The sequence below is a fragment of the Scheffersomyces stipitis genome, chromosome 5, assembly GCF_000209165.1.
Source record: "Scheffersomyces stipitis CBS 6054 chromosome 5, complete sequence".
In the NCBI taxonomy this organism is placed as follows: Eukaryota; Fungi; Ascomycota; class Pichiomycetes; order Serinales; family Debaryomycetaceae; genus Scheffersomyces; species Scheffersomyces stipitis.
In genome coordinates, this window is record NC_009045.1 from 1258807 (window position 1) to 1271163 (window position 12357).

Sequence of the window (12357 nt, forward strand, 5' to 3'; positions counted from 1 at the left end):
AGCCTTTCCAAAAGAGGAAGTGGCTCCAAACGTCGCCTTGGGAGTATTGGGAGCTGTTGGGGTTTCCTCTTTAGGAACAACCGTAGTGAAAGAGTTCATGGGAGTGGCGATTTCTGGCTTCAATGAAAACAGACTGGTGCCAAACGTCGCTTTCGAGACAATAGGTTTAGATTGTGGCTCATTTGGATGGTTTGGGAGATGTTCTGGTTTTTCAGGCTGTGGTTCTTGATCAGCTGCAGAAACAGTGTCTTTCAGCTTTGGCTCATCATGAGCAGTAATCGATACTGTTGATGAAAGAGAGGTGGTTCCATTAAATTGATGTTTCAATTCTTTGACTTCCGACTCAAGATGGCTGATTCGGGCTTCGAAAAGAGCTTTGACTTCTTTTGTGATGGAACTCTTGAGATAGTTCAAGTCATCAAGGATGCCATTGGATTCGGAATCGGAGTCCTGTTTCGCCTTCTTGGCTGAACTGGTATCGTCGGAAGAGAGTTCAAGACTCCTTTTGTTTGTGCTTCCGTCCAGCATTGTTTGATGCGTGGCAGTAATGGAAAGGAGGAGGACAGATTTATTTACTAGACACCAAAACTATTCAGTGATGAATATTGACAGGCGTGTGTACAGGAGGAATTAATATGGCTTTTATGGATTTTAACTATTGGCACAGTTACCTTGTTAAGTATGTAACAATTAGTGCGACCGTTAACTCAGAATTGTCGGATTATCACCAATGAACCGTTTGGCTTGTGAGTACTAAGTATGAAACAGGCTAAAATATGAAACATAACTTTCATCTTGTAAGTTCAATTGTTACTCTCTAGAAACTACGAAGTGTCTATTGATGCAAATGCTATGTGATATTACTTTATGCTGAAACTTGCCCATACAAAACCACCATTCAAGATTCTATAGACATGTGATCGGGTCAATATGAACCGGCAGCACTAAGTTGCACTCCGAGGTTTTCTTTCTGTTCATACACCTTATCATTCGTACAAATTCTATTAGAATTTTACCCCTGCCTTATACTTCTGATTGACCGGGTCTCTCCCACAGAACGGTAACCACCAGACGACTCCAGAACAGCAGCATACTTGGCATACTTGTCCTTGACAGACTTTTCCGGTTTCTTTTCGGTTTCTTTAGGATAGCTCTTGAACGTACTCTGTGTTGGAGGATAATATGACGGCTGCTGGCGATGGCCACTATGACCAGACGGTATATGTGGGTTGTTAGCAATATTAATACTTCTACCACTGGCTGCAGCTGAAGCTGTACTATTGAAACGGGGATCGGGTCTCGTATAGTGTCTACCTCCTAGACCTCCTCCTAATCTGCGCGGACGCCAGTTCAGCACTATACGGCCCCTCTCTATATCTACCAAAATAGTTCTCTTTGCTTGTGGAAGTCTTACACCTGTTCTCGCCACTTCACTGATACAGCTCTGGGCATCCCACTCTCGTTCAAACACTATGAAGCCGTATCCTCGAGATTTACCGGTTACAGAGTCACGTATAATACGCACAGACTCAATCACGCCATACTTGCTGAAATGCTTAGAAATATCAAGCTCGGTTAAGCTGAAGTCTAAACGAGAGACAAAGATGGTTCTATATGGATCTTTCATGAATTCTTTCTCATTTTGATGCAATATTTCGGGATCATTCCATTCGCGCAATTGTCGTTTGAACGATTCTCGCTTGAGAAGCTGTTTTTCACGAGCAGCTTCTTCTTGTAATTGGTGTTTTGTTGGTTGTTTCTTTATGCTGGAAGAATCCTGCTCCTTCAACTGAACGGTGTATTTGTCAATTTCAGATCTCCAGGCTGAAACGGGTGTTATGGATGCTGTGGCTCTCTGTCCAGCTGCAAAATCTGAAGACAGCAAATACAAGAGCGGCGGTTTGGGTGCAAAAAGCTTCTGGATATCCGGAGGATACTTCTCAGTATTATCAGTCTAAATTATGTTAGTAGATGTTGATCGAAAAAAGATGAAAAATCCGAACGCTATTCACCAAATAAGGCCATGTTGAACGCACCATTATGACTAGTTCCAATAGAGGGAAAATGCAATTTCCCTATTGATATCCTTTCAATAGATAAAGATATAGCATTTGAATAGTGTCTACTCTTCTCTCTCTCTCCAGATCTAAAACCAGATGTTTAATCAGGTGTGTTTGGTCACATGTATACTGTCGCGAATCGATTTTCTATTCGGTTCGGCAAGAATGGTAGTTCTCTCATTTACACCGTCAGCCCTGTATTTACTACGAACAGTTAGATCCACTGTGATTCGAATCTCTTTGTCAGAGCCATAGTTTACCACCACGCTCTTTTCCCATAGAGCTGTTCTACACCATTGAGCAAGGTAAACATGTCTTCTATGGGCCAAACAGATTCCCAGGCTTCCGGCCAGGTGGCTCCACCTACTGAATTCGAGCTTTTCAACGACAAGGTCGATATAGAGGCACTCCCGATTTTCACGAGATCGCAGTTGGCTGAATATAATGGAACAGACAAACCAGAGATATATGTCGCTATTCGAGGCTATATTTACGATGTGAGCAACAATTCCAAGAGCTATGGTCCCGGCAAGAGCTACCACAAACTTGTAGGGAAGGATGTTACACGATTGCTCGCTTTTAATCGTTTGGTGATGAAACCAGGTGCCAATTCTAATGAGGAATCTAGCGGAAAGGGAGGTTTGGAAGATACGACGTGGTACAGTGAAGACTTGAATGACAAGCAGAACGAGGTGGTGGACAAGTGGATCTTGTTTTTCCGCAAGCGGTACCCCATAGTTGGAGTAGTTGTGGACCACGAGTTGGGCACTGACATAGGTCAATAAAAGTGAAATGCGGAGCGTGGATTGTGGAGTAACTGAGTGTATATTGAGTTAGAGAAAATAGTGAGAAATTAGTGAGAAAATACCACGATTACTAGTGAAAAATATGTGCGCTGTAGCGAGATTAATGAGAGAGAGTACAGTCAGGCTGGAGAGACTGACTACAGAGCCGATTGAATGACTGGATCCACTGGCAGTTTGCCCACAATGGACAGTTACTTGTTCCAGGCCGGAGCACCCTTCTTTGCTCCTATTGTTTATTGTCTGTCTATGTCGGAAGAGATCTATCTTCGGTGAACCACATTCTTGGGCGAGGTGAACAATAGACAGGTAGTTCAAGTTTTAGCGAGAGATCGGTGTAATCACCACCGTTGGGGCCAGAAGGCACATGGACAATAAGTACGATTACAAGTGTACCATTACAAAGAACAAAATGACAACTCTGTCCAGAGACTCTACAATTCACGTGTATTAGTAGGTTTATGTGGGTTTCGATAGAATACCTCTATGGTTTGATAAGCTCTTCGTCTAGCTTGAGTGGTTTTCTGCCCCTGGCCAAAGTGACACTAAGTCGGCCGTTGAGAACTGGGCTGCGGAGTGTGGCCAGCGAAGGCCCATCAAAGCCTTGTTCCTGGATCGATTAGCTGTCACAACAGAAAGACGAGATTGCCGAAGATGACCAGAGCATCCAGAGAGATGAAACGGGCTGGTTGGGTTGGATTGCTTGCGAACCGAACACTTCAGAGATCGGTCTGTATGCGTGTTGCTAATAATAGTTCGCTTAGTAGCAGACTGAAATTGCTATCGCGGTCGCAGAGGCTAGCGGGCTGTGGTGGGCTTGGAAACTTTACAAGACGTGGAACGGTCAGCTCAAGGTATCTCGGTGAATAAATACGACCAAGAGCTTGCAAAGAGGCTTACTTGTATGAACCGAAAAGCTGTAACGGCAGTCTTGAATGGCTGATTGTACCTAGAGCAATTCTCTCTTAACATGTCTTCCCATTCTCCCTAATTGTGCCCTCGCGTTTTCACCTTCTTTTGCATATTCAGGCTGGCTATTATTGTCTTTATTCTCATTCGCACCCATTACTTCCACCCATTCCAATCTCAATCTCATCCCTTACTGCTGATGAGATCCACGAACACAGATCCAAAGCAGAATGGTCGGGCTGGGTATCGTTCGTCCACCGTCGTATTCTTGTCGTATTCTTCTATTCCTTTCTAGCCGTAGTCGTAGTGATCCACGTCCTCTGCTTCTCAGTACTGCTCGCACCGCACCCGTTAGCTCCGTTCCGTCGCATCTGCACATTCCACAAAATTTCCAGACCGTGGTGTTTATAGCTTTGGTAGTTTTATACATTTTGTTTTTCGCTCGTTTCTAGTTTCATTCTCATCGGTTGTCTTTTCACTTTTTTTTTATTCAACACAATAGAGATTGCAATCTCATACAACATCAGCAAAACATATACTGCCAAAGTATACATCACGCCACATATATAACATTTCAGACAAATCGCAGCATTTCGTGTACTACCACAAGCGTGTCCAAAGAAGTCTTGACACTAAAACTTTTGAATCGCATTATAGTATAGACATTATCGTATAGCTACGTACTATACCACACTCTACAGACATTACATAACTTCACATCATCATGGACGCCGGAACCGCCATGCACAGGGCAAGGCTCAGACAGCATTTGCTCAACGGCGAACAGGACATTGATGCCTTGTCCCTGCCCATGTATTCGCAACAGACCCAGCCGAATCAGCAGGCTTCATACTCCAACCACGATATAATGACTCCGCTTCCAGCTCCCAATTCCGGACCGCGTAAGGGTTCGCTTACTTCACAGTCGGGTATGAATCGTTTCTTCCGTCGTGGACGCGAGCCGGGCAACTTCAACGAGGATTTGGGAGCAGACATCCAAGAACTCACAAACGGTGCCAACGTGCTGTTTGAAGACATCTCCCATATTCGAAATCGCGGTCCCTACGGAATGACCGGTTCTCATACCTTAGACACCACTCCGATTATCCCTACGCTTGGGCCGGCAGGTTCCAACGGGAAGACACCCGTCAACAACATCCAGTATCGTAAACAGATGAACCAACAGAAGAAAATGGCACTTGCTTCAGGCGCCAGAGCCATGTCGCTCGCATCGGGCAACCCCATGAACCAACAGCAGTTCCAGGGCCAGAACCAGCTTCAAAATTCCAACGTCAACTTCCAGGGCTATCCCCAGGTGCAATACGATCCCAGATCCATGTCATTAGGAGGAGCACCTCCAGCAAACTATAACAGAGCCATGTCGTTGAACTCGAACCCCAACTTCCAACAAGGACCCCGAGCCATGTCTCTCAATACTCGGCAGCCAATGAACAATAACATGAACAATAACATGAACAATAACATGAATATGAATAAGAATTTGAACCTTCCTAATACTAATGGACCCAGATCGATGTCCATGCGTTCGGGCCCCTACAACATTCCTGGTGCATTTCCTCAACCAGGTCCCAACGGAAGATCGATGTCTTTAACTGGTCAGCAGCAGCCGCAGCAGCCTGGTTACAATCCATATACACAACAGCAGCAACAACAATTCCAACAGCAGCAGTTCTTACAACAGCAACAACAGAATTTCAATCAGCAACAGTATCAACAGGCATACCCACGTTCAAAGTCTTTGAACAGTAATGCCATGCTTCAACAACAGAATTTCCAGCAACAAAACAACTCTCTTAACAATCGTAGCAATCCTCTCAGTAACCAGGTACTCCCTCCTGTTCCTATTCAGAACAACTTCCAGCAATCAAACTCCAACGATTCGCTTATGAATGTAGTAGAGGAAGAAGAAGACAATGACGAGCCTCCAGCTCCAAAGCAGCATCCCAGAAGAGTACCTCCTCCAATTCTGCCCACTTCTGATTTTCCTCCTCAAGCCAGTATAGATCAAGATTTACAACATAGTCTTGATCCAAGTTTAGAACACAGTCAACATAGTCTTGATCCTGGATTAGACAACAAAATCAAAATTGAAGAATCAGAGCCCCAGCCGTTGTCTTCATCTTCTCCATTGCGTGAAAACTCAGAGCACGAAGACGAAGATGCCATTTACAAGTTTGACGAAGAAGACAATGATAACCGTTCCATTTCCAGAATGTCCACTATCAAAAAGTCGAACTCCATGAGATTACGAAAACTTAATTTGTTCAGTAATGAAAAAGCAGCGCATGATCAATTTGAGACCAAATTGACTACAGAACGAGAAGTGGAAGAGGAGGATGACATCGATCTTAATGAAGACGATGAACCTGTAAACCTATCTAATACTCACAATCATTCTCCTTCTTTCAACATAAGGAATGATACCCGCGAGTCAATGCTTTTTGACGAAAATGAATATGATGCTAGACGTGAGAATAGAGAAAAGTTTAAGTCTATTGGAGCCACAGCTTCCAACACGTCTACCTCTACAACCAAAGATGTATTTTTGACTGCTTCAGATATCACTCCTATGAAAGAAGGTTTATCTACACACACCACTCCATTCAAACCATTGGTCACTCCTGGAAAGGCATTACCCTCTCCTAATCTTCGATTAGATGAAGAAAGTGATATTGAGAATGAACAACTGAATACGACATTCACGGCTGAGAATCCGTCTGATCGCGACCTCAAGGAAAGAGGATCGCCAGACTTCACAAAACCCAGAATCCCTAAGAACAACTTCATTGGACCAAACAGAAGTGCCAGCACTCTGAGCCAGAACAGTCCTGCTCCATCCATCAAGTCTATCAGAGCCAATACAGCATTTAACAATTTCAGAACGTCTCCACATGATGGACACTCCCATTCTCACAATGATGACCTTTCATTTGATTCTTCTGAAAAGTCACTTTCCCATATCAACGATCTCACCCCAAAGCTTTCTGGTGAACAAATCAGCGGATTGAACAGCTCAAACACAGTCGATAAGTTCTCTGATCGTATTCAAGATGATGGATCTCACTATTCAGGCAACAGTATTGATAATGGCGGACATGGAGAACTTGTTTCCCACCAAACAACGAACAAGAGTGCCGATATTTACGATCAGTCTACCCCTCCAACCCCTCGTACTACCTACAGTAATGGTAATAATTACAGTCCAACATATGCCTCACAGGCGCCACCTCCACCTCCAATGCATAACATTAATACGAATGTTCCAGTAGATGGGTTCATGAGATCAAATAACACCAATGACCTCATCAACTCGCCTCTTGAGTTCACCAAGAATGTGCCTCTAGAAACGAAGACGAAAGAAAAGAGGTCATCTAGAAATTTCTCCTTGACAAACAAGTCTATGAATATTTTCAAGAGACTTTCCAAGTCTAGTAAGAGAGCGAGTGGTAATTACGATGAGGAATCTGTATCTCTGAAACTGAACAGAACGTCGATCAGTGGGTCTTCGCAAGTTCCTACTGGAGCGGCTCAACAGCGTCGTGCTTCTGGTTCGGTGCCTATTCAGCTTTCACCAGTAGTTCCGCAGCACGATAAGTACCAAGCTCCTCCACAACTGCCATCTAAAGGTCCATTAACTTTTACAAAGCAGGAGTTGCATATTATGAACTGCAATAACGATTTGCTTTTAGAATTGGAACTTGTCACTACTGAATTGGCTTCCTCTATCAAAAGGGAATTAGCACTTGAAAACAAATTGAAGAACAGTTCTAGTTCGCCTAACCCTGATCAAGATGCTTTTGCAGAAGTGACTGAGAAACTGAGACAGATTTCTGATTTACAAGAAAAGTTGAATAAGGAGAGAAGATTGCGTTTCATTAGTGAAGAACACGCCTTGTTGCTGGAACATGGACAAACACCTTCACCACTCAAGTTGAACTACGAGAAAACCGAACTCTACAAGCAACTTCTTATCAAAAACGACTTGGTGAACCAATTGGAGGACAAGCTTCAGGAATATGAAGGGGATCGTAAGAATCAAGATCAGAAGTTGTTGGACAAATACAACGAGCTTTTGAATGAGAATTCCGAATTGAAATTCAATGTAATTCCTGATTTGGAAAGAAGACTTGGCGAACAGCAACCGCACGGTGAGCACTACAAGGGGAGCGGCTCCAGACAATTCACACTTTTAGGTAATGAATACGAACAATACGATGAGTCGCAGGAAGAGATTCTGACATTGAAGCATCAGAGAGATGAATTGAGGGAGGTGGTTAGTCAGCTTAGGAACAACCACAGGAACGAGTTGAAGTTAGCCAACGACAAAGTTGGAGCCCTTGAAAAGAGATTGCAAGACATGAAAGCCATTAACGATAAGTTGAGTGGAAGGCCACAACCTGCTTCCAACACTTCGACGGATGGAGAAGAAACCCCAACTTTTGGCCATGACAATTCAATGAGTTCTGGAGGTGCCACTAGATCGGCTTTTCATGTGACACCTCCACACTCTGCAAAGCAGAACTTCACCCAGAACTCTTTCCACACCAATGGTAAAAGTGGAAAATTGCTGGGATTTACAATTGTATCACCTACGAAGAAGTTCTTTGATTAATTCAAATTTAATGTATTATAAGGTTAGCATTTATCATGTATAGTATTCATATATATATTCAATTATTGGGAAATTTAAAGAGCGTACAAACTTAGTCGAAGAATTTTTCAGAAGTAATGGAAATTGCTTACTACTTAATAAATTCAAACGCGACAACCTGTCAGTAGTATTTAGTGTGCGGAAAGCGGATAAATTCTATCCTTTCCAATTTTCTACAATAAGTGAAAAAAATAAGCGAACATGACAACCCATCAAGGCAACACCGAAGTTCAGCCTCTCCAAATTTTTCGGATATGTTCAAAATGTTCTTTGCACATACTCTGTTTCTTGCTCTCTGTGAAATTTGCGTCCCGTTTTGGTACCTGACCACATTTCCGCTTAAAAATATCTCACTAGCGCAATCGGAAATTTAGGAACTTAAGATTTTCTTCCCTTCCCGTTATGGAGCACTTTCATTATTGGACGAACATAAAGCCTCCATTTCAAAGATTAAGAGAAGGGGTAATTGCGGAGAATAAAGAATACTACCTCGTATCTAGTATTGAACAGTTGGTAATCATGTTTGTACTGCTTCATACTTGTTCGCTCTCTTTAGGCTACTCACATACGGCTGCGAAAACTATATAGCTACAAACATGCTCGTCGTAAAGGAAGAAATATAATTACAAGTACAAGCAGCCAAGAATTCTGTAAACTACATAACCGAAAGCACGTTTGAATTCTGCCAGCAAAACTCGGTTTTAACAAAAATTGTGCTTCCATTGTTTTCTATTTTTACAGGCTACAGGCATAAAGTTAATTTCAGACAAGTGTATAAAAGGAGGTCTACCCCCCAGGTTAAAATCAGATTCGAAAGTGCTTATCACATATAAATAGTATCACTCCATACTAGATCATAAAGTAACTTAAAAATGTCAGCCTCTCCTGTTCAAAACACAAAACTCGGTGCTTCTGGATTGTCCATTTCTCCGCTTATTGTTGGTTGCATGACATTTGGTAAAAAGAAATGGGCCGACTGGGTTATTGAAGATGAAGAAAAGGTCTTCAGCATTTTGAAGAAGTGCTATGATTCTGGTCTCAGAACATTTGATACTGCTGATGTCTACTCCAACGGTCATTCTGAGATCCTCTTGGGGAAGTTCTTGAAGAAGTACAACATCCCCAGAGAAAAGGTTGTTATCATGACCAAGGTGTTTGGTACCATTGATACCAGCTATGAAGACTTTACTTTCTTCACTGAAATGGAGAAGCCAGCTTTCGAATTTGCCAACAACAAGGGATTGTCTAGAAAACACGTTTTGGATGCTGTCAAGGGCTCAGTTGAGAGATTAGGAACATTCATCGATGTTTTGCAAATCCACAGATTGGACAAGGAAACCCCCAAGGCTGAAATTATGAAGTCTTTGAATGACGTTGTTGTTTCTGGAGATGTCAGATATATTGGTGCATCTTCCATGAAAGCCAGTGAGTTCTGTGAGTTACAGTACATTGCTGACAAAAATGGATGGACCAAATTCATTAGTATGCAAAACTTCTACAACTTGCTTTACCGTGAAGAGGAGCGTGAAATGATTCCATTCTGTAAAAACAACGATTTGGCTGAAGTTGGAATAATCCCATGGTCCCCTATTGCTACTGGAATTTTGGCCAGACCTCTTGGTGCCAAATCTGCAAAGAGTACTAGAGCCGATACCGATTGGGCCAAACAATTCACTGGTTTGGACAAGTTAACTGAAGCTGACGAGACCATTGTTAACAGAGTAGAAGAAATCGCCAAAAAGCATGATACCAGCATGGCATCTGTTGCTTCTGCCTGGGTTTTGAGTAAGGGAGCTCATCCTATTCTTGGAATCAACTCTGTTGAGAGAGTTGATGATGCCTTGAAGTCGCTCACCTTCAAGTTAACTGCTGAAGAAACTGCCTACTTGGAAGAACCATACAAGCCAAAGAAAGTCTACGGTTTGTTTGATTAGTTGTATGACTTTGATTTTAGCTAAATAGCGTAAACCAAATATGTTTTATGTCAAATTTGAAGTGTTGCTACTGTATCGGCGTAGACTACTTCTTAAAGTGTGTAATTATGAATTATGGTTTGTGAGTGTTGTGAATGGAAATGAATTCATCAATAACCTTTCCAATGACAGGGCCTTGGTTGTTCAAGCTTTGAGTGTTATAAGTGAATTTCTCTGCTTCGTTATCATTCAATAAACCCTTGGAATGATCGTATTTCAAAAGATCGAGAGCAATTGGCGTAGTGAATTCTGGATGACCCTGGAATGTGAGCACCTTCAATGGGCCTTCTTCAGTCAATAAGCCCTGGATCGAGCACTTGCTCGTAGAACCAATAGATAAGAACTTAGTTGCCGTACCTGTATTTGGAGGAGGTAATCCGTAGACAATGTCCTGGTGGAATTCCACCAAGTTGATGTGTTCAAGAAATTTATCGTCTTCTGTCTTCAAAACGTTTACAAATGGAGAATCTCTGACCGACAAGATATCCTTGTTCAAGTTGATGGTGGTAGTTCCACACTCCCACCCTACTTCAGGTAAGTTTCTGCCAACTTTGGCACCAAGGTTCAAACCCAAGATTTGATGTCCAAAGCAGATGCCAACAATAGGAAAGTTTTCCAAGTTGAAAAGGACTTGTTGAATGAACTGGTTCAAACGAGAGATCCAGGCAATGTCTCTTACAAACGAATCGCAGCGCGATCCAGTCAAAATCACACCTTTAACGATTCCTGATTCAATATCCTCTTTCAATTTAATGTAAACTTGCTCTAATTCAGAGACATATTTTGGTTCGTTGCCTTCTTCGCCATCTTCTGGAAACGCAACTTGGTACTTGACGAGAGGATATGGGCTTCTGTTTTTGTTAGCGGCCTCATCGAGTAGATCTCTGGTATTATCACCAAAGTCTCCATACTTTTCTGTAACGGTAGGGATACTCCAGTCGCAAACGAGGATAGCAATGTGGTTTTCGGTGATTGTCATGATGAAAACGAAAGAAGTGAGACCAGGCGCCTTCTTAGGGAAAGGAAATGATAAAAGATGGGTAATTAGGTGGATCTGGAGCAATTGTAGTTTTCGAGATGAAGATAACATAGACGGTATCTCTAAATGTCGCGCGACATTCAATCTTGCAAGGAATGAGTTACTGAAATAGGCATCTTGAAGAGCGTGGAGACTATGATGGATGGGCACTCCAGCAAGAGATCCTAATATGTGAACAAGTAATAGTCTATTTTGGTGGTTTGTAGCAAATTGGTCGAATTTTGGGATACCTAAATATGTATCTATTGTATATACATTTGGTAATTGATAGATATACAATTGCATTGTGTATGAAAATAGAGACGCAAGAAAAGTAAATACTACTGAAAGACAATCTTCTAAAATTGCAATTACGATTCTATTTTGCTTTCGTTAGGTTCCTCTCATATAACCCTCCTTGTGAGTTCGGTCAAGTTAACTGATATGGAGTAAGCTATTGTGTGCTTGTAAAATATGCATGTCTCGGAATCTCGCTTAATTCTCCGGAGAGACATATCGAGCAGAATGGATAAAGTGCTTACAAGAGCCTGTTACGAGACTCCATCAGGTGTTAATTGTCGTTTGGTTTTCTATAATCCAGCATAAAAATGATATAGGTTTTGGAATCTTTTCATTACACCTTTCCAAAGACACAACTATAATACATCTTTACCAGATAATAATAATGCCACTTATAATTATGCATTTGACATGCATCAGGAATGTTTTAGAACACAGATGATTCGTAGAGTAGCTAAGAAAGATTGGTAATGATTACCGATGGAGTTATGAAGGACAAGAACTACATTTCGCAAAATATTTGCTAAACGAGGTCTTTTTCAGCTAGCAAATCAGCAATGTGACAATCATGTTCATTCACTCAATCATTTATAATCAAGAGCTACTTTTGTTGATACAAGAC

General features: G+C 42.0%; 5 protein-coding genes across 5 annotated transcripts; 3 read left to right on the top strand and 2 right to left on the bottom strand. All coding sequences in view use genetic code 12, as the record gives it.

Annotated features, from left to right (window-relative positions):
• Positions 1 to 1012: 1012 nt before the first annotated feature.
• PICST_32340 (predicted protein) lies at positions 1013 to 2039 on the bottom strand (the record flags this gene model as incomplete). Its single annotated transcript, XM_001385212.1, has 2 exons — positions 1013 to 1954; positions 2037 to 2039. The coding sequence occupies 2 exons, from the start codon at positions 2037 to 2039 to the stop codon at positions 1013 to 1015; spliced, it is 945 nt and encodes a 314-aa protein (XP_001385249.2).
• Positions 2040 to 2380: 341 nt separating this feature from the next.
• Positions 2381 to 2845, top strand: PICST_59858 (predicted protein; the record flags this gene model as incomplete). Its single annotated transcript, XM_001384891.1, has 1 exon — positions 2381 to 2845. One exon carries the CDS (start codon positions 2381 to 2383, stop codon positions 2843 to 2845), a length of 465 nt encoding a protein of 154 aa, XP_001384928.1.
• Positions 2846 to 4330: 1485 nt separating this feature from the next.
• On the top strand, positions 4331 to 8478 carry PICST_67916 (predicted protein). Its single transcript, XM_001384892.1, has one exon. It carries the CDS (start codon positions 4497 to 4499, stop codon positions 8403 to 8405), a length of 3909 nt encoding a protein of 1302 aa, XP_001384929.2. The 5' UTR covers positions 4331 to 4496; the 3' UTR covers positions 8406 to 8478.
• An 838-nt stretch (positions 8479 to 9316) lies between these two features.
• Positions 9317 to 10378, top strand: AAD5 (aryl-alcohol dehydrogenase; the record flags this gene model as incomplete). Its single annotated transcript, XM_001384893.1, has 1 exon — positions 9317 to 10378. The coding sequence occupies one exon, from the start codon at positions 9317 to 9319 to the stop codon at positions 10376 to 10378; it is 1062 nt and encodes a 353-aa protein (XP_001384930.1).
• A 112-nt stretch (positions 10379 to 10490) lies between these two features.
• Positions 10491 to 11396, bottom strand: GLN2 (Predicted glutamine synthetase glutamine amidotransferase; the record flags this gene model as incomplete). The annotated part of the gene is made up of 1 exon (XM_001385213.1): positions 10491 to 11396. The coding sequence occupies one exon, from the start codon at positions 11394 to 11396 to the stop codon at positions 10491 to 10493; it is 906 nt and encodes a 301-aa protein (XP_001385250.1).
• Between the last annotated feature and the right edge of the window lie 961 nt (positions 11397 to 12357).